A 20,782-nucleotide genomic window follows, 5' to 3' on the forward strand; every position below is an offset into this window, starting at 1 on the left:
AAGCTTTTTTAATCCCAGCCTGAAACAAAACCCAAAAAGGGAGCAGGGGGGGAAAAAAAAAATCAATATTTATAATTAGCCCTGCTACTTAATAGTGACAAGTGACAAGCTGTAAAAGGTAGCCAGAAATATTTTAGCATCCAGAAGGGCGAATAGCCTTGAAATAGCTCGATCAATAGCGCTGGTCGGTGCGCTGCTCTTTCACCGTGGGAAGGAGGCTGTCCATTTTACCAGGGACGGCTATAAATCACGTGTCCCCTCCCACGAAGCCACGTAGGTGCGGGGTTTTTTTTTTTTCTTTTTTTCCCCTTGCAATCGTGTCAGTAACATCAGTGCCTCAGCCCCTGGGTCACATCATTGAACCGGCTGCTGCCCCAGAGAGGGAGCAAGAGCCATGGAAAGACCTGTTATTGCCCAAAAGCAATTTTGAAACCGAATGCAGAAATCAGAACTAATAATAGGTTCTTGCGCGTGCTGGGAAGCAGGGCCCGTTCAGAGAGGGGCACGTAGGTACAAGCTGACTGTAGCGCTCGACTCGCTAATGCAAACCCCCAGCAGCGCAAGTCTCGTTGCCGGCCAGCAGCAAGCACTGGCGGCCACCGAGCCGGCACCAGCCCCCGGCCCATGTCTCTGCTCCAAGCTGCGGGCAGAGGCTGCGATTTTTTTTTTGCATCCATCGCGCTTTGCAGAATCGCATAGGCTGCAGAGATAACGCACTTGGGAGCGGTTGGGAACGGGACAACGAAGGGGTACCGGATCCAGCCCCTCTCCATTGCACCCTCTGGCTTTGGCAAAAGGGGCAGCGCAGCGGCCCCTGCTCGCTGCTGCAAGACACTTGTTGCCGAAGGCTTCGGGTGTCTCCGTTCCTTGCGTTAGCGCTGTCTCCGCAAAGCGGTGGCAGACAGCTGCCATAGAAATACAACTATTTATTATTATTATTATATCATCATTAGGGCGTCCCAGCGGGGAAAGCCAGCAGGAGCCACGGTAATTACAGAGCAGCCAGCGAGGGGGAGTGCACCCCGCCAACGCGCCGGCCGCGGGAGCAGGCGCTAATGACCCGGTCCGGGGGCAGCCGAGGAGCTGCCTTCGGGGCTGATCCAGGCACTGCCACATGCGGCACCGAGGCCTCTGGGCACCAAGAGAAAAATAAAAGCCTGTTGGTAATGGGCTTCCCCAATATAGGCATTAGGAGCGATGGGCGAGCTGCAGGTTAATGCACTGGGTCTCTCCTCTAAGGTCTGGTGGCTACGGAGGAGATGATGGAATTGGTGGCCTCAGTCCAGCCTTTAATGGACACTTCTCTGCAGTGCGAAAGCGCCATGAAGAGCATGTGGCGGTGCCGGCCCAGGTGAGTCCTGCCCTGCTGCAGGGACGGCAGGGTGGGCAAGGCGCAGCAGGTGGCCAGGGAGCTGCTGATGTTTCACCACCAGGCCCTGAAGGCAATGTGCCATCCCCGGACTCACGGCACCATCTCACCAGGGCTGTCGCTCCTGGGTGCCTGCAAAACCTGCCCTGCAGCAAGCGCCCTGCAGCCGGGAACGGGCAGAGAGGCTGGCGCTGGCCTCCCACCTCCAAGCACGGCACGGGGTGGTGGAAATGCACTTGCACAGCCATGACCTGTGTGCGAGGGGCCCTGGAGTGGGCAGCCTCACAGGTGCTGCGTGGGCAGCTGCCTCCTGCCAGGCCTGCACCAAGTGCAGTGCAGCAGGATACTGCAGCTGGCATGAGAGAGAGCATTCCTGCTGAGCAGGAGACCTCAGGAAGGAAGGGAAGGACTCGCGTCCCCTCCTGCTTCCCTCTGTGAGCAGGAAGGGGGGCTCAGCCCCACCTCCAGGTGCTCACCTCAAGAACATGTTCAGAGCCCTGGTGACAGAGGAGGATGAACACCTCTGTTGGAGAAGCATTCAGGCTGGACATCCCATCTGATTAAGATCAGTACTACCAAGAGGAAGGGACAAGCATCAGCAGCTGGTGACTCCCTCCTGCACTGGACAGATGCCCACACCTATCGTCCAGAAGATATGCTGCTCACCTGGACCTGAAATGCTGCAGCCTTTGCCAGGGCACGTCTGGCCTCCCCACTCCTGCTCCCTGCTGCTTGCCCACGGGGTGCCAACAGCACAGCCAGGGCAAAGCCTGAACAGCTCCGAGTGACGGCAGGGCTCTGCGGCAAGGCAGGGGGGACAGACCTGGGAACAGGGGTGCAGGTGATGTTGTCCTCAGCCCTTCCAGGCCAGACAGAGGCATAGGAACTGCGCCACTGGGGTCATGAGCAAGACTTCGGTTTCTTCCATAACAGTGCCTCAGCTGAGGAAGGCCTACCTGGGAAGAGACAGAACCAACCTGACAAGGGGGACACAGAACATCTTTCCAAACAGACCATCTAAGCTGGCAAGGACTTTAACACGGGTTTCTGGAGGAGGGACACACATCCCTGTGTGGAAGGAAGAGTGTTCAGAGACTCACCTGGAGCATCTGCACACTAATGCACAGAGCGTGAGCAGCAAAGCAAGAGCTGGAAGGGCTCAGAGAAAACATGGCTCTGCTGATGAGCAGAGAAGACAATTTAGTGCTGTGCAGCATAGGAAGGGCTGAAGTCTGTCTGCTGTATATCATGTATAGAGCACACCATCTTGGAACCCATCTCCAAAGACAGAGAGGAGAAGAACATAAGCTGAAAGCATCAGTGGGGCTTTTTGCAGGGCAAAGTGCGCTTCACCAGGGGGGTTACCTGTTATCATGGCACTAGTGGTTTTGTGGCTGTACCACACCACAGCTTGAATAGACATTTTGCCTCCCAGAGCAATCTTACTCAGCTGGCCTCCAAGCAGAGAGGGCCTAGAAGAGGGCTGCCACGATGGAGTGGGTCCTAGCAAACATGACCTACACAGAGGGGTTGGTGGAGCTGAGCTTCTCCGAGGTGGTCAAAACTCAGCTGCACAAAACCACGCTGACCTGATGGAGGGATAGCGCTGCTCTGAGCGAAGGCTGGACTAGAGACCTCCAGAGGGTGCCTCCAACCAGCATTTCAATGAAGTGGCACAGTCCTCCCCACACATCTCAGGTAAGTACAAGCACAAAACCAAACCCAAAGCAAACTGCACTTTTTGAGTGCTAAGATACATTATATAGAAGGAAATAAAAGATTACAGTTGTTTTGCAGATTGTCCCTAGGTAAAAGAAAAGGCAGGTCAGAGCTGCACAAGGACAGTCCCAAATCTCTCAGCCCTTCCCACCCCAATGAATCTCCCTGTTCCTCCAGATGGACTGAAAACATTCAGCCATTTGCATGGGTTAGCAAGGCTGAAGGATGACAGGCGATGTAAGCTGAAGCTCTGCCTCAGTACTTCTAATGCCTCTATTTATCCAGAAATACTTCATGCAAAGGAAAATATGCCCCCAAATACTTGTGTTTTAATAACGAAGCTGTTGGGACACTTGCATGTTGGAGAGATCCCATTTAGTCCAGCAGTTTATTCAAAAGTGCATTTACACACGTGCCATCAAAATTCATGCTGTTGTCTTGAATTTCTTAAATTTTAAGTGAAATGACAGCTATTTTGATCTTAATTCCTGAATGATGGTATTTACAGAGCCAAGGAGTTCCTTGAAATAGCCATCTTTGTCGCCTTCCCTTTGCTCCTCTGCTGCCAGCTCTTCGTACTCGCTGCGCAGCAGGCTGAGCATGGTGCCGAGGCTCTGGTCACCCTGGTAGCGCTCCTTGCAGAAGGCCATCAGCACACTCACCGTCTTGAGGACCTTCTCCCGAGTGTCATGCTCTGGCATGGCCAAGAGGTTGGAAACGATCACGCACCAGTCCTGCTCGACCACCGCTGGCACCAGCTTGACTTGCCGGTACTGCTGAATTTTCTCTTCCATTTGATCTCCGTTCGGAGAGTCCTCCAGCAGCATCTGTGGGAAATCATGTTATATCGATTAAGGACAAAGGAGCACAGAGAGGCGACGCCAAACTAGACACGCTGATCCACGCGGTAGCTGTCTAAAGACAAGCTCTGACAGCGACAGAGCAAGACACTCTGCTGCAGATCCTGGGCAGTTCAACACTGCCCCCTTCCACTCTGTTAAGGGGGACGTGCAGGAGAAGTTGCTGTGAAGTCAGCTTATTCCAGGCAGTTGCTTGACGATTCATCCCAGCTCCATAGCTGCTGGGAGCTGCTGCGCGGGGGCAGTGCAGACGGTGCGTAGAGCGGAAATGGCCTCACGAGGACCAGACTGCTCAGTGCTGGCTGGTTCCCTTGCTGGAGAGAAACGCCCGATCGCAGCAGTGCTGGTGGGGCAAGGTGAGGGGCTGCCTTTACCTGGAAGAAAAACCTCCCACCATGGCACAGCAGGGAACACGACCCTTCGCAGCTTAGGTGGAGGAGCTACCGCTGACAGCATCAAATTCCCCCAACGGGCTCCGCTTCCCTTACAGAGTATTCCTCCCGGCTTGGCTGGTGGCCCCCTGTGATAATTGCTATGTATGTGCTTCATTAATTAGCTCTGAACACCAGCAGCCTGCTTGCTTCGGCATTATTGTTAAGGGAAGATTAGGGCTTCGGCGGGGCTGACGAGCAGAAATCCGGAGCCGCGGCACAAAGCGAAGGGAGTGGGCGGCGAGCGTGCCAAGGAGGCCGTTGAGAGGAGGTAGCTCACGGACAACGCCTGTCTCCAGGGGCCGTTCGGGCCCCCGAGGACTCCCGTGACATTTTCTCTGACCTTTACTGAAGAGCCCGGCTCGGCTTGGCAACTGCCTTCTGCTGGTTCCTTGGGCAGCTGCTGCCAGGAGCTTCATCCTACTACACTGTCCTGCTGATTTACTGGACACAGGGAGAAAAGGGAGAACAACGCCGGTGATATCTGCCCTCTCCCAGTCTTCCAGGAAGGCTACCTGCAAAACTCCTACTTGCACACGAGCTAGGCAGTATTTGGGCTGAAAGGGAAAGAATGAGGTGGAAAAGCTGTTCCAAACCACTGTTCTTTGTGCTTCAGTCCAGAGCTGGCTCTAGCCAAGTCTGATGGTAGTCAATGCTTTTAAAAACAGACTGTTTGACTTTCACCCAAAATCTGCCCACCTCCTCCAGACCAGCTCTGCAGCTCCCCAGGTACTGAGCTTTCTCCCCATTTTCTGTGCAGACTCAGAAAGTGAGCATGCTGTGATTTATATGCTGGGAGGTGGCTTTCGCAATCAGAAGGGCAGTGAAAAATCATTGTTTTAACATAAAACTGAGAATCTGTAGGGTCTGCAGATTGCCTCCAGTTAGAATGAAGCTGGGAACAGATGGGACTGCTAGAGGTACAGCAGTAAAACGTGGAACATGAGTAAATGGTTCCGATAAAAGGCCCAGGCACATTCCCTTTTGGTGCAACTAGATAAACAGGTTCGTTGTATGTTAGAGCCAACACCTGATAAAATTTCAGACCAGGCAAAATAATTCACACCTTTGCAAAATCTCCTGCAAAACAACTGTTTTAAACATAGGCATTTCTCTGTGGTGCCTGAAATCCAAGTATTACAGCCGAAATAATCTRCAGGACGAATTGGCTATAAACAGAGTGAAAGTGGATTTAATTCCCGTTCTCTGGAGTCAGAGAAATGCGCAAACTAAATAACAAACTGTGGCGAGGAAACAGGATTCTAAGCTGACATTTACAGCAGTAATCCAAGGTTTTCTAAAATAAAATAGTTAAAGCTGTGGGCTTGCCTCCAACCTAAGACTAGCAGATAGGCAACGGCCTCTAAAACGGACAGGATCACAGAAACTCGTCTCTAGACAGTTTGTTAACAGCCTGCATTTCATGACGGCTAGGTGGTGAAACCAAGCTGACGGCAGGTCCGCCTCCTGTTTTTCCTACTTGTGTCCTTTTTAACACCCTAGGGTAGAAACGGCGACATTGGTTTAATGAAAAACCAAAGTTCAAGCTAATTCTGGGCTCTCCCAGCCACCCTGCCAGCCAGCAGCGGTGGCCAAGGTGCTGGGAGCTGCTCAGCACCTGATCCGAACTGCAGGGACCGGCCCTTCTGGGGGCTCCCGCAGAGGCTCAACTGCCCCTCGGGCCCTGGCCGCGGCGGAGGGGAAGCGTGCAGACCGGTGTGTGGTGCCTCCACCCTGCCTTGCGCCGGCACGGCTTGCTCCTCACCTTCTCCATGATGAGGTCGTAGAGGAGCGTCACCACGCGGATGTAAAGGGCCTCCATGCCTTTCTCCCTGAAGAGGTTCCTGAGGACCTGAAGGCCACCAAGCTTGAGGAACTGCTGCTGGGCATAGGGGAAGTGTCTCAGCATCGAGGACAGGGCAAAGAGAGCCTGGTGAGAAGAAAGGTCCGTCAGTACCTCGGGCCCTTCTGTGCCAGTCTTTAACCAGTCAAATACTGTTTTCACGGAGCTCAGATTGGTCGGTAGGGACGCGGAGCAGCATGACCTCCGCTGGCTTTGGCGACGGGGGCCCCCTGCCCTTCCCAGTGCTGTGAGACTGCTCGGACCAGCCATGGGCTCAGCCTGCAAGCAGACCTGCCCTGCGCTCGCTGTGCAGGGTCCTGCTCAGCACAGGATGGTTTGCCACCTGCACGCAAGCTCCCCTTGGTGGCTTCTACCCAAACTTCTTCACAGACACTCGATATGTTCACTGTTCACTAAAATAATAACCTACAGGGGCTCGTGGCCACCACTTGGACTGAACCCAGGCAAACGTCTCCCCTTGCAGCTCTCCCATCCAGGCCCCAGTACTGATCCCAGCGATGGGCCAGGCCAGGCCGGGGTGAAGAGGGGATCTGGCACTGCTCAGCAGAGCCCTTCCCCCTTGAGATGATCTGGTTAACTGGAGAACTTGCCTTTGGGGCCTTTGAAGGCATGGGGCTGACACTGAGGAGGCAATTAGGGGCCAACCGACTGATTTTTCCACTCGCCAGGCTGACAAACACGGGTCCTAGAAGCGACACGTTAAGAGCTGAGCGAGGTGCCCGGGCTGAGAGTCTGCCCTTTGGGCAAGGCTCTTGCCGAAGCAGGACTGAGGACGCTCATCTCGGGGCCTGCCGACGATCTGACCTGACTCCTCTGCGTGCGAAGGTGGGCCGTGTTTCCTGCGCTCTTTATGGACACATCCGAACTGACAGCAGTTTTTCCCCTGATCCAATTTGTGTCTATTCTACATCTTTTGAGTTGCCTCTGGCCAATCAGTGCATGTCGCCATCTCCTTTTTCCCGCAGACCAAAGGACGGCGGTGTGAAGAAGCACGCTTTGGGCCTCCTCGCCCCGCTCCGTGCTGGAAAAGGGGGCTACAGCTCTCGGGGGCCCTAGGAAGACCACGTGCAAACGCGGAGGATGCTAAACTCAGCCCTGTCCCGCTGGGGAGGCGTCTCCCGTTCTCTAGCTGTGCCAGCGCAGCTCGTTTCAGGCTCTCTGCAAGCATCGGACCGTACCCACCCACGAGGGTGGCAGGTGAAGCTGCCGAGGGACTCCACACTCCCAGCCGCCCTTCCCGCCCCAATCCCAGGGCCGGACCGAGACAAGGGCGTTCTCGGGACAAGTTTCTGAGCACGGAGCTTCCCGCAGTGCATTTCTCTGGCAGGGCCTTCCTCCCACCTGGGCATCGAGGAGGCGCTTCCTCACGTAGCAGTTCCTCCGTCCCTCCCTCTCCCGCCACTGGGTCAAGGACTTTTAGCACGGGCTAAAGGGACGCATCTTTGTGGGAGCTCCCTGTCAAAATTTCGGCAGCGCATCACCGCTTCCCTAATGGCAGGTATGTTAAAGACGAATGAAGGGAGCTGCTATTTCTCTCACCCTGCAGAATTCCCTCTCGCAGAAGGTCACTGTGTTAACTGCTGGGGCTGGATTTTTAGAAGAAGCTCGATAATTTTATGGCCAATAAATAGTTGCAGCATTGCATGCTAAAGCGAGGGTAATTAGATCTCATGCTCCAGGGAGTAGGCTGATGCGGGAGAGAGGGAGGCAGCGAGGACTCCCCCTTCCCCAACAGACAGTGCTGCACATTTAGCTAGGGGCTCTCCAAGTTTTTCGTCTTCCTCTAAAGCCTCCGCTGTTGGCCAGTGCCAGAGGCAGGACGCTGGGCTGGCTACAGCAATTATCCCCTTCCAAATGTCAACTTCTATGTTGGTTAGTCTCTGATCTTTATGCCTGCTACCGGCATCCGTGCCTTTCCTCCGAGGCGCTCTGCAGCATCAAGCGCTGTCACCCAAGGGGTTTTCAGTGCTGCTCCGCGAGCGCTGCCTTCCTTGCAACTAGGGCAAGAGCACAGCGCCAGGAGGCACCAGCCGGCAAGGGAGCCCGAGCAACAGGGGGTGGCCTGGCCCTCACGGCCGCTCTCCTGCAACCCCGCGACAGTGGCGAGCGCTGGACGAGCAAAACCCAACCTGCACGGGGCACAAGTCGCGCAGACTCTGGCCCAGCGCTGCTGTCAGGACAAACGCAGCTGTAAGCTGCTGCGCCCCGAGGAACACTTGCATCTAGTCTGGCACAGAAACGGCTTTACCCGGCGGTGCTGTAGGAAGGAAACGAGGTAGATGCATCTTTGCCCACTTACCTTCTTCTTGACAGCCAGGGGTTGCTCTGTAGCCAAAATAACCAGGAACTTCTGTAGCGCACCCCCCTCGATTGCTTCTACCTGGACTTTGGGGTTGCTGCAGGAAAAGAACAAAACATATGTCAAAAAATGCATGTAAATATGCCACTGTGGGACAGATCGCAGGTCTGCCTAGGCCAATATCCTGCAGCGGACACTTAACGAGAAATATAGGAGACACCGGGTAAAATAGAGCCTGATCCCTGGAGCAAGCTCCCCAGCCTCGCCTGAGCACAGCTCGGGGCTGCAAACGGTGCCCATGCTGCGTGGGCACGTGCCTACCGTCCTGCCACCGAGAGCTCAGCCCATGCGGGGTGCAGGGACCAAAGCCCCGCTGCCACCCTGACTGGGCATCGCCCTGGCCCCGCAGAGCTGGCGGCTCTGGCCCTGGGCCGCTCTGCCGAGGAAGAAGCAGAAGCTCAGCTCCCATGGGGCCACCATCAGGGGGTGCAGCGTTTGGCCCGCTAGACACCAGCGGACCTTCTCCCGTGCTCCTGCCGAGGAAAGGGGCCTGCAGCGCCGCACTCGCAGCAGCATGGAAACGCGCCCTCCACCACGGCTCGGTGGGCACGCTGCCCAGCGCTGCCCCATCTGGAGGCACGGCAAACATCTCAGCTCCACGGCCACCTACCTGACAGATAGGGGCCGAGGAGAACGGTGGAACCAGCGGCACACAGAAAATGAGATGTGACTGATGTAAGCTGAAGCGATGGCAATGCGGCTCGGGAAGGACACGCCAGGCCATCCACACCAACTCTGTCTTGCTTACAAGCATCTTCCCCAGCCACAGGTGTCAACTCCACCAGGCTTCCTCCCCCCACCCTCTCTAGCATTTCCCTCGCAGCAATTGCTCCATTAATCCTTTCGCCTTCTGTTGCATCTATTCCTTAATGGCCTTTTATTTCAGTTCTCACTTTCCACCTCTCTTGCGTTCCCCACTTTCAGTTAACGTGCTGATTTATTTAAACACTTCTCTGCCATCGTGCTGCTTAGGCTGCTGCATGAGTCTTTCAGCTCACCTGGAGAAAGGACCCGTTTGTCCCTGGAGCCTCTGAATCACAAATTACGCCTGGTCTCACCACCCACACACCTCTCGCATCAAGCGTTTTTCTTCAACGACTATAAATGGCTAAACTCGTTCCTCCATCTGAAAGAACTGGGCTAAAGTGCCCCTTTTGGATGTAAATGGCCACCCCAGGTTCTCAGGGCCAGCTAATGCCATTGCTAGTCCTCAGCGCAGACCTCTGGCGCTGGCATTGTGCGGGGATGTCCATCCTCACGGCCGGTGTTATGAGAGCTGTATTTGCTGCTGGCAAGCAGCTGACATAAGGCCCATTCTCCTGCAAGTGCAGCACGGAGACAGGGGACTCCGGGAAAAGCAAGTCCATCGGACAGGGCACAGGGCAGATTTGGTGATGCCGGTGTTGGAGAAAGGGCTGACGTCCCCCTGGATCTCTTTTAACGCCCAGTTCGCTGCCTCTAAGGCCTCTGCTGCCTTCCCTGAAGAGCTCCTAGGGCACCCTGTGGTCCTTCTATCAGCCTAGCAGAACGTAGAAGATCTCCGTGCAGTCGGATCCTGGCGTAAAAAGCAGCAGGGCTCTGCAAGGTCATGGCCTGCACATCCCTACTTGCTGCAGGTCGGCGGCAAGTGCGCAGCCAAGCAAGGATGCYGGGGCCAGCTCCCGGCAGCGCTGGTACGGGCTTCTCCTGGGCCACGGTGCTTCTGGCCAGCCGGGCCCCAAAGACGCATCTCTGCCGCTCAACCAACGGAGCTCCTATTGCTCGCAAGCCAGAAAAGGGGGCAGAGTCAGGCCCTCCTTTCATGTCCAGGAAGGGTTTAGCCACCCTGGGCTGGTTGGGAGGTTTTCAGCAATGACTCGGTGTAATACGAAGACTGAAATACCACTTGACGTAAGCACAAGTAGAAGCAGACAGGGCTGCCACCCTGTGCCTCTACACATCTGAAAATAAGCTTTTTCCCCCCAATTCAAGCTGCACTTGGGCACTGGCTGCCCCGGCAGGGGCTGCTCGGCCTCTCGGACCCTTTGCAGAGACCCTTCTAGTGCGTTTTGAAGGCGGGCGCGAGGCTGCGTGCTACAGGCTGCCTCTCCGGCAGGGCTGAAGCTGAGACCGAGCTTTGCATTCAGACCACAACGCGCTGGCTGTCTTCCTCCCTGCTGCCGGGTCTCTCGCGCTCCGAGGAAGAGCTCCAGGTCTCCAGCCTTTGCCTGCCTTGGAAGCAGCTATTGCACTGCGGTTAGCCAAAGGGCACCGCTACAGTAAAAACCCGAGAGCTGTTGCTATTACCAGCAAGCTGCTGCAGCAGCCAGTGCCAAGAATCATACCAGAAATAAGAAAGGCAGGCAGACAGGGTCATAAAAAAATAAAAATACAGAAGACAAATGGACTTGGGCAGGGAGCAGCTTTGAGTTAAACCAACAGCTTAATATTAGCTCACAAAAATGTAGCAAAACACAAAGCTCACCCGTGTCAACCGAGGTGCTGGGCAACCTCTCCCGCTGCCTTTGCAGGGAGGGTGGCAGCCGCCTCCGCCGGGGCTGTTTCCCGCGCCGCTAGGAGGGGACGGCGGCTCGGAGGCGGCGGATCTGCCGCGCGGACTCCCGCTGCAATTAGCAGGCTGACCTCGATGCAGAAAAACAGGGATCGCTGCAAGGCACCTCCTCACGGTTCCCTTTGATTCCTCCTTCCCGCCCCGACTGCCGCCGTACTCGGGGACTCTCTTAATGACAGGCCGGGTCTCGGAGGCCGGGCTGCGGCGGCACGAAGCAGGAACAGCCCCCGCTGCGCGCGGAAAACGGGGATGGATGATCCAGTTCCCACCGCTGCACGCTGTGCGCAAAGCGAGGGAGGAAACGGAGGGGAGAGGGGAGGACGCGAGGGGTGAAGCCGGCACATGGAGGCAGCTCCTTTTCCAAGGAATAACTTGCCCTTCGGCTCACAGGGCAAAGCCACCACACAGGGCCTGAACATGGGCTGTGGCGCGGTGGCAGAAATGACACTGGAAGACCAAAGCCGGGGACAAGACTGGCGAGCCGTCCAAGGAGGACGGCAGGAGGAAGAGGCTTAGGCACCTGGACTTGGTGCCTACGCGTTCTGGCGTTGCGCCAGCCGGAGAGGACCAGCCCGGAGTCCTTCCCAGGCCAAGCAAAAACTCCCCAGAGAAACCACCGCGGCGCACAAACGGCTCGGGGCCGACAGCTACACCACGACTGAACTACAGAGACGCTGCGAAGGGGCCAGGGCAGGCGGCGTGCTGGCTGCAATGCCGAAAGCACCGCAACAGGCATCTGGTTTTCGCGTTGTTTTTTTTTTTTCCTTATTTTTTTTTCACACATCAGTCAGATTTTGCACGTTTTTAATGCACAAATTATGTAACTAAAAAAAACCTTGCCTTTGTTAGCGTCCCATTTTATGTCTGGGAGGAAACTGTTCGCTGCTAAATCCCGTACACAAAGTTAAATCAACCTCAGGCTTCCTGGTTGCTTAGCTGTCGGCCCAAACGAAGACGGTCAGAAAAACAGGATCACCCCCAAAAAGGTCAGCTGCCTCCAGGAACATGCAACTCCTGCACCCAAGGCAAATCATTTCCCCCCAAATCGGAACAACTGCTTTGGAAACAACAGCTCTCCTCTCCAGAGATGATCTTAAGCACAGAAACAGCCATGATCCCACCAGGAAGGGTAATACACAGGGATAGTTCTTCAGCTAAGGGGCATCATGGTGAACCATTCAGCTTGGGCAACTTCCCTCACTTCCCTGGGGCAGGGATGGTAAGAGTACAGCAGTGGGATAGATGAAAAATACCTCCCAGAGCACCCAGGGCTTGGCCAAAAGCTTCTCTAACATATCCCAGCAGACTGAAAGGTACCATGTGTGATGCCCACCTCAAGAGAGCCAGAGATAGGAGATGCAGGATTCGTTCCCTTCTGTAGGGTAGATAGCACCTTTCTATCCAGATAGATTTAGATGCCAGATGTATTCAGGACTATTGTGTTTACACTTCTTAGCGAGTCCAGAGACACAGAAACCAGAACGTAGCAAGGAGACGCAATGGTGAGAAGCAGTACATGTATCAGAATCACTACAGGTGCCCTCAGCAACGTCCATGGTGACTTGTGAAGACCCGGTACCTGTGCACCGCTGAGCCCTCCTGCACGTACCAGTGCCTCAGCAGCACAAAACCTTCATCTCCAGAGGCTGGGCAGCGCGAACGCTGCCTCCAGGACCACAGCGAGAGCCCCATGCATCTCCAAAACACATCTAGCAGCTACGGGAGATGCACAGACGAAAGCCCGCCTGCTGTGACAGGCTCCGCTGCAAGGCAGGCAGGAGGAGGAAGCGCTGTTTCTCCAGCTTGTTTTCTGCAGCAGTGACAGCTTTGGTCTCTACCTTTCTATGTGTATGGTTTGGTTTTGTTTGTTTCTGCTCTGAGCTTTTCTAGCAGCAGCAGCGAACGTCACAACGGCGAATGTCAGCTTCTGCCTGGCACATCAGCAGCAACGCTGTCAGCTCCGTTTTAAGCACTGCAGCTCTGTTACCAGTGAGAATAAGGGAGTCAAGGAGAACAGAGCTGCATTTTCACACTCCACGTTGGAGTTTGCAGCTCTGACACTAAGAAAATTCAACTTCTCATCTGAAAATCTGATCAAATCTCACCTGAAAGTTACTCTGGACAAGGGAGACCAGAGTAAATACAGAACAAGTTTGCAGACAGGCACTTTTCTGATTATAACTGTGCTGCAAGGAGAATCTCTTTTGCTGGAGACCTCTTACTGCCATTCAAGCAAAATATTAAGTTTGGGATATTGAAGTTCTTTTGTCACACCTTTCTGAAATAAATAATAAAAATGCTATACAGCAAGGGATCTAACTGAAAAATTCGTACGCCTTTTAATGCTTCACTGGTCACCTGGAACATTAGATCTAATTAAAATCTCTGAACCATGGAGCTTTGGTAAGGAGAACCTGTAGAGGTTAGGAAGTTTTCCCGGATGGAAGGTGGGCTGCTCACTCTTCAATGTTTCTATTGTTTAATGTCTCTACTATCGATAGTCCTGTTCACGCGCTAACAAAAAGCTCATTTAAGGGTTTTGAAAACTCAGCACAGATCTGTACAAATCGCACTGTCAAGCACAGGGAAAAGCAGCCTGGACAAAATAAATACAATGAGACAGACTGTGGACTACAATCATATGAAATTCAACCTGGGCTAATCTGTTAGTAGATAAGGGGATGCTGGCATCAGCAAGGAAATTTGCTGAAATGAAGCTTGGAGGCTGGTACAGAGACCGAACACAGCCTATGATGGCACCTCCCTTCCCTCCAGCAACGCTACTGTGATAGCAGAAATTTGGGTGCATGGAACAGAAGAGGTTCACCGGCCTCAAATCTGGGTGAGGAACAGCCACAAAAACAGGGGGACTCAACACCGTGCTGCACTTGGGTTCAAGCAGCTTCCCGAGCTGAGGGCACTTGCATGTGCTAAATGCAACCGCAGAGTGCCCTGGCAAGATAAAGGTGCAAAGAACAGCACTGACCGCAGGGCCACACCACGTCCTTCCCAGTGTAGTCCGCTCCTGAGTCCGCTCCCAGTTTGGGACTGGGGCTAATGGGCATCCTGGTGTTCACGCTGGACAAGATGCATTGAGCAAGGGTGAAGAACTCAGGGCAACCGGCAGGAGTGTCTCCTACCCACAGATGTCCATGCCACAGTCTCTGAGAAGCTCCTAAGAAAGCACTATCCCTTGCCAAGATGGGTTTTATGCTGGGGCAGAAAATCATAAACTTGAGACACCGATCATCTATCCCAGAACATGAGATGACTTTTCAACAACACTGGACACAGGCCACTAGACCTTTATGATGAAGATTTTGGACACGATACCCTATTTCACAGGGTAGTCCAAGGTCTACTGTCTTCTCTGTGCTTTCAAACCCCAGTCTGGGCCAATTCAACCCATGAAGACTCAAGATGACCCTGCTGCCTGGAGACCTTGATGTTTCTTCTCATCTCTTACATGGACCCCCACAGACAAACTAACCTGGCAATGATGGGAGCTGCCACCCAACACTGCACCATGCTTTCACAAGCACACCATGCCAGGTGGATCGTTTTGACCACGAGACAAAGAATAATGTTTTCTATTGCTGCTTCCATCCTAAACTGCTGGAATTGTAGCTTTGCCTAGGATAAATTTAATGTGTCATTTTGTCAGCCCAGCACATTTTCTCTCTTTGTAGCTGGATGAGGGTGACTGTGCCCTTCAGCGGAGAGGGGAAAAACAAAAGCAAGGAGGATGAAGCGAACAGAAAACCACCACCTCAGCTGTCTGCTGCAGCTCCTATGGCAGAAGGGAATATTCCATTCTCCACCAGTTTATATTTCACTGCATTAGATTTATAACTTCCCACACGGGGTCAGAGATTATTATAGTYAAGGACTGAACACCGCAAGCTTCAATAGCACAAGGATAGGGGAGCAAAAGTAATAAAAACAAGCAGTGAAGCACTGCGATCAGTGATAGCATAACTCCCTAAGTGGTAACACGCAGTAAAATTGAAATGAAGAAAGTTGCTACAGCGCCCCAGCGACTGGCACGAGTCCTGCCCGGGGCAGGCTGTGAAGGCAGAGAGATGGCACCTCGCGCAGGGGCAGGACACGGCCCAGGAGGATGAACATCTTCCACCAGCTGCCGCGTTAGACAGGGAACGTCTCTGCTCCATTTCTTCCTTTTCCCCTTCCATTAAAGCTGTTTGTGGGAGCAGCAAGGCCTTAGTCCTGGGATGAACTGGCGTGGTGGAGGTTGCCCAAAGCACACGTGGCCTCACAAGCGTGATTCGCAGATACCTCCAAGCAGCTTCCGCCCACATTGCTGGGTCACTAACAGCTTGGACCCGGACCATGCTCTGGCAAGTAATTTGGCTGTTACAGATCTGCTCATGGGATTGCTGTGGTTTCTCCCTACACATCATTTTGGGAATACCTCGGACCAGCTTCTAGAAGCACAGTCAACTACCACAGGCCAGCCCTGGCTGGCGGGACGTGGCTGTTATGCCTATTGTAAAACACAAGTTTTTAAGAGTACTATCAACTTGCACAGCCTGACTCCTAGGATGACCCAAAGTATACATGCAAAAATTTGAGAGAGACTTTCAGAGTTCCCAAGAGTTTTTAAGAGAGACTTCTAAAGGACTTTTTCGAGACCACACACTCAAGGGCCAGGGGAAGACTGAAAAGCAGCACCACAGCCCTGAGGCAACAGTGGATCTTGTAAGAAAGATGGGAATTTGCAATGCAATAGAGCAGCAAAATTAGATTTAAATTAAAAAATAAAATAAAATAAAAATAAAGGCAGTGTGGAGGGGTTGGGAGCACAAAGCAGGGCAGGGAGGAAGGCAAATAACCTCACCTCTGTTACTTCCCGGTACACGGGAAGTTAAGGCTAGAGCTCCTGCTTTGATGCCAGCGCGGCACGCCGGCAAAAAGGCACGATAACCGCGGGGCTAGACAAGCTTTAATGGGTCTCTTCTCTCTCCCGAACCAGAGGTCTGCGGCACCGCGTGGGAAATCAAAGCCTCCGATCAAAGCCTGCACGCCTGTGAAATAGCCTAAAAAATTCAGTACAGTCTATTTAGCTTGTGCTCTAACCTAAGGATCAGAAACGGGCAAGCAAAGCAGCACAGCTTAATTCGTCCTTCCCCTCCTGCAACCCCCTTGCCGGCGTTCACCGGAAAGATCTGCTAAGGAAGAAAATGACACCGTCTAGGATGGTGTTATGAGTCCTTAAAAACAATTGCAAGTCTTGTGGCTCCTTGTGCCCTCAAACTTTCACATCTGGGGAGGAATTTGGAAAGCACCTGGAAAAGGGCATTTTTCAGAGCACTGGGAACCAGAAGCAATACAAGCAGCGTCACACCCGAAAAGGCCAGGAACTTTTCCAGAGAGGCCTCTGCATTTGGAGAATTTCTGACAGACCGTGTAAGCGCGCTGATGTTAAAATTATCTGACACATAAGAGACACAGCGATAAAGCTGATCATCGCAATGTCAGCCTGTAAAGGTTTGACTGGAATTCAATAATGCACATCCTTGAATACAGCTGTACATCTGTCTCTCTGAATAAGGGCAGAAACAATATGCAGGATGATCGACAGCTTGTTAATACTTGTATGGTTGAATTTTAGATTCCAGGTTTAAGAAAAAAAACGTTAAAATAGCTCAAGTGAGAAGTACGCCTAGAATACGCTTCCCTGTTGCACTCAAGCAAAATACCGGCTACAGCACAAAACATCACCCTCAGAAATGATTGCACAGCAGCGCAACGAGCCCTGCCATCAAGAGGAACTCTTACGCTCACAAACCGCAGAAGCGGGAACGGCCTCTTCATCAAACCGAGGCGTGTGCAAGGAGCGCTCCCGAGCCGTTCCCGCAGCCCATCAGAACAACCGTGCCTGCGGCACGGCAAATTTGCCGCCGCTCCGAAACGTCGAGCGGCACCCGCAGACTGTGCCAAAGCCGTGACTTTGCGGGTGAAGCGCGCAGAATAAGCGCGAGCTAGCCACATCCCTTTATGAACTTTCTTCTTAAGATTCCCCAGAACGAGATAACGGGGACAGTTCAACGCACATAATTCTGCAGCCCCCCCCCCCCCCCAGCTCCTGTGATGCAGCCCCCCGACTCCGTCCCCGGGACGCTATCGCAGCAGGCTGCTCCTGGGATATCACAAAGCAAATGATGCTTATGCACACAGTTGCTGAATCTCTTACAGAAATACATATTTAACACGGAGGCTTTCCATTACCGCAGAATATCACATTATCGAAAAGGAGATGGGTCATTTGCACACAGAATGTAAGATAGGCCGGGTAATAATAAAGCTACAGCTCTAAAAAAATAAAAAACCCAACCAAACAAGGCCAGCTGTGACTAATCAGATTTAAAAGGAATAGGTATGAAGCACACGCACCCCCAAGGCCCACACCAAGGTCAACTTTTGGCAGAACTGGCCTAAAAAAACATATTCTCTCAGCATCATCTCAAAACCGAGTTTATCCTAGAGAAAGGCCTTCAGAGCCACGCCTAAGGAGATCAAAAACCACCCAGTAAAACGGAGCCCTAAATAGTTGTGCCGATCAAAACTCAGTGAAGAAGAAAGTGGGGGTGAAGGGGGAAAACCTGACAAAAGGAAAACGAGGTTTCGACAGGCAACACAATACAACAATTTTGTACCAAGGATGTGAAGCATAAGAGAGACGTTAGATGTTCAAAAGCACAGAATAGAGGAGCGACATAAAAAAAACACCCTGAGAAGATGAAAACCCCCACTTCAAGGCAATACTGCCTTCTCGCTCTCTACCAAGCCAGGCGCCCGGCACAGCAGCGGGCGAACAGCAGCACCCCTGTGCGAGCAGCCTGGCGCACTGGGAAATAAGGGATGACATAGATGGCAGCACGGTTTTTAACGAGCAAGTAGGTTATCGAGTATTTGTTGCGAAGAGGAGAAAAGAATTGCAGGGAACAAGCTGGAGCCGAGTAAACGATTTGGGGATTCGGGTGGGCTAACGCGCCGCAGAGGCGACTTAACCCGAGGGAGCAGGATTCACCCCAAGTGCACAAATGGCAAAGAAGAGACACCGGTAACAGCTAGAAAAATTGCCACTGGCTGCAGACGGCGTGTCCATGCCGCAGACACCAGCATGAGACAGGCAGCTTGTTACAAGTCCTGCACTGCCCCTGCCCAAGGGACCCAGGTGCCTGTACACGGCCCGGCGCTGGCGGCCGGCTGGGGCCGCGCGCCCTTCCCCTCGCCGGGCCGGCTCACAGCGCACAGCCCGGCTTGCAGCCCGCTCCCGGGGCATCTCTGCAAACCCAGCAGCTCCAAAGCTTTCCGCTTCCCACGGGGCTTCCGGGCTCCAGAGGCATTGGAGCCCCGCGGGCGCCGGTCCTGCCCTCGGCGAGAAACCCCCTCCTGGCGCAAGCTCCAAGAGGGCAAAGTCAAGAAGCTTAATATTTTGGAACGAGACTGACACGAGCTGCAGTGCCATAACGCAGCGTAGCAGATGGATAATTAGATTTATACTAAGAGCTGTAAAACCAGGTAATTAAATAAAAATATGTAATAATGAATCTGCCGCAGAAAGACACCTAGCAGAGGCCCAGAAAGCCCCTTCAGCTGGGACCCAGCATCGGAGTAACGGGGGAGCGGACAGCAGAGCCAGAACGCGATGCTAATTCAGCTCAGCATGAAATGCGGAGTCGCGCAAACATAACCACTTCAGCGAGGAATGATGTGAATAGAAAAATCAAGTCCTGTGGCAAGAAAGAATCGCAGTTAAGCAGTAAAAGCCTTTTTCCTCCTCACCTCACCGTGAAGCAGATTAGAAAAGTGAATATCAGATCTGGGCAATAAAATCTTAGGTGCCATAATAAAACCAACCATGCCAGATTGTTCTGCTAAACACATACAAACAACAAGCCGCCAGGCTGTATTTATATCTGCAGAAAAAAAAAAAGGATCATAAAAATGGGCCAGAGATCTTGCACAGTAACAAACCAAGCCAAGGCAGGAAGCCCAATGTCTTGGCACACACGAGGCTCCGGAAGACAACCCGCAGAGCCTCTCTTTTTCTGACCCCCAGCTACGCTTGTTCTGGGCGTTTTTTGACACTAGCACATACCTTCATCTATGCGAACATCACTGCTCAGCCTGGCGTGCTGCCGGCCGCGTGGCTCGACGATCTGCTTTGAAGGGTGCTGAGCACCTGAAGCTCCCCTTGACTCGGGGGCAAGCGGAGCAGTGCAGCTTTCAAGAGCCTCAAACGTGAGCTCGGCTTCCATGAGTTTAATCAAAGACCTACAAACAGTTTTATGATTAAAAGCAAAGATACTCTGGATTCTCAGGGGCTATCAACTTTATCCTGTCAGCTGAAGCGCAGAGCTGGCGGAGCCTGCAGAGGAGAGGATATGAAATAGCACTGTAAATGTTAGACCATCTTATCTGTTCTCCTGACAGTGAAGAATTGTCCTGTAGAGTCCATCCTGGAGTGTTTTGTCAACCCATTATGATTTAAGGGGTGGACTAGGTGACTCATGCCCCATCTGCAATGATCAAGGAAACTGTGTTAGCTCTTTGCCAGCACAACGTGATGAAATACTGATCCTCCCAGGTAGGTACGAGCAAGTGCTCCATGGCGCATGGAGAAGGACATCACTGAAACTCCCCTCAGTGCTAAATCACCAAAAACAATGTTTTATTTTGAGGTGTAAATCAACCTTAAGGCCAGATGTGCCATGCTTACGAAATATTCAATATGCATTTCTGAAGGGCTGTTATTCTACTGTAGGTCAAACACATCTCGTCGCCTAAGGATGGGTTTTGTTTCATCAGATGCTGCATTAATAAAATGTGAACGTTTCTCTACGAGTGCAAGCAGAATTCATTTATTTCCATGTACTTCTTGCTGTAGCCCACAAAAATGGTGTTGATTTCATCTCAAAACCACGATACAGCAAGAGAGGAGAACAGTATTGCAGGATTGATACCATGCCCTTGAGCTCATCCCATGTTTTTCATCAGTAAGGCTTCAAAACATTCCCTGATTTATAGATGGGGAAACTAAGGCACCAGAGAGGCAGGAGATTTGCCCACAGTCACCTCGAGATGGACAGCTTGATGCAGTGCAGGGCCGCGAGCAGAGGGTGCCGGAGGCACCCGCTGGGCTCCTGCAGCTGCACCCCGCGGGAGCCTCCTCTCCTCTCTGGGTGGACCCACTCCCTCCCCGGCTAGAACAACCCACCCGGCAGATCCTAACTAAACCCCCAGAGGAACAGGAAAGGCAACTCTGCCACTTCGCACGCAAAGGAGCCGAAAGGAGAGTGCCACCTGGGGAGCGAGTGTCAGCCCTAGGGCAGGAGCGCTTGGCTCCCGGGCACACGCTAGGGCCACCGCTCACCCAGTGCTGAGCTGTTCCTGCCCATCTCCACGCTCTCGTTCTGCCTCTGCATGGCTCAGATGTGACGAATAACCAGGGCGCACGCTGCAAACCAGCGACAAGGACACCAGCCAGCGGCTAAGCTGGATTTGTAGGGCTGCCGTTCCGAGCTGCTGCTCCCGAGCCAGCTCTCTGCCCGACTCCATCCTCCTGGCTCCAAACTGCAGCTGGCCTAGGACGGCAACAGAAG

At 53.1% G+C, this 20,782-nt stretch overlaps 1 protein-coding gene and 1 long non-coding RNA gene across 8 annotated transcripts in view; both read right to left on the reverse strand.

The window, feature by feature from the left end:
• LOC112968416 overlaps positions 1–2,321 on the reverse strand; it is a 7,336-nt gene extending 5,015 nt beyond the window's left edge. The window contains exon 1 of one of the 2 annotated variants that reach the window (XR_003254346.1): positions 2,193–2,321. This is a non-coding gene — a long non-coding RNA (uncharacterized LOC112968416). Of the gene's footprint in view, positions 1–2,035 lie in introns of both variants that reach the window. The other variant, XR_003254345.1, reaches the window with a different exon arrangement.
• A 1,125-nt stretch (positions 2,322–3,446) lies between these two features.
• SIL1 (SIL1 nucleotide exchange factor) overlaps positions 3,447–20,782 on the reverse strand; it is a 113,244-nt gene continuing 95,908 nt past the window's right edge. For all 6 annotated transcript variants that reach the window (XM_026070653.1, XM_026070652.1, XM_026070651.1 and 3 more), the window contains 3 exons: positions 8,543–8,639; positions 6,145–6,309; positions 3,447–3,915 (listed from right to left, as the gene is read on the reverse strand). In XM_026070653.1, the coding sequence (XP_025926438.1) occupies positions 3,559–3,915; positions 6,145–6,309; positions 8,543–8,639 (619 nt within the window). In that variant the 3' untranslated portion in view covers positions 3,447–3,558. The remainder of the gene's footprint in view (positions 3,916–6,144; positions 6,310–8,542; positions 8,640–20,782) is intronic.

This window comes from Apteryx rowi, unplaced genomic scaffold (assembly GCF_003343035.1).
Source record: "Apteryx rowi isolate R43461 unplaced genomic scaffold, aptRow1 scaffold_316, whole genome shotgun sequence".
Taxonomy (NCBI): Eukaryota; Metazoa; Chordata; class Aves; order Apterygiformes; family Apterygidae; genus Apteryx; species Apteryx rowi.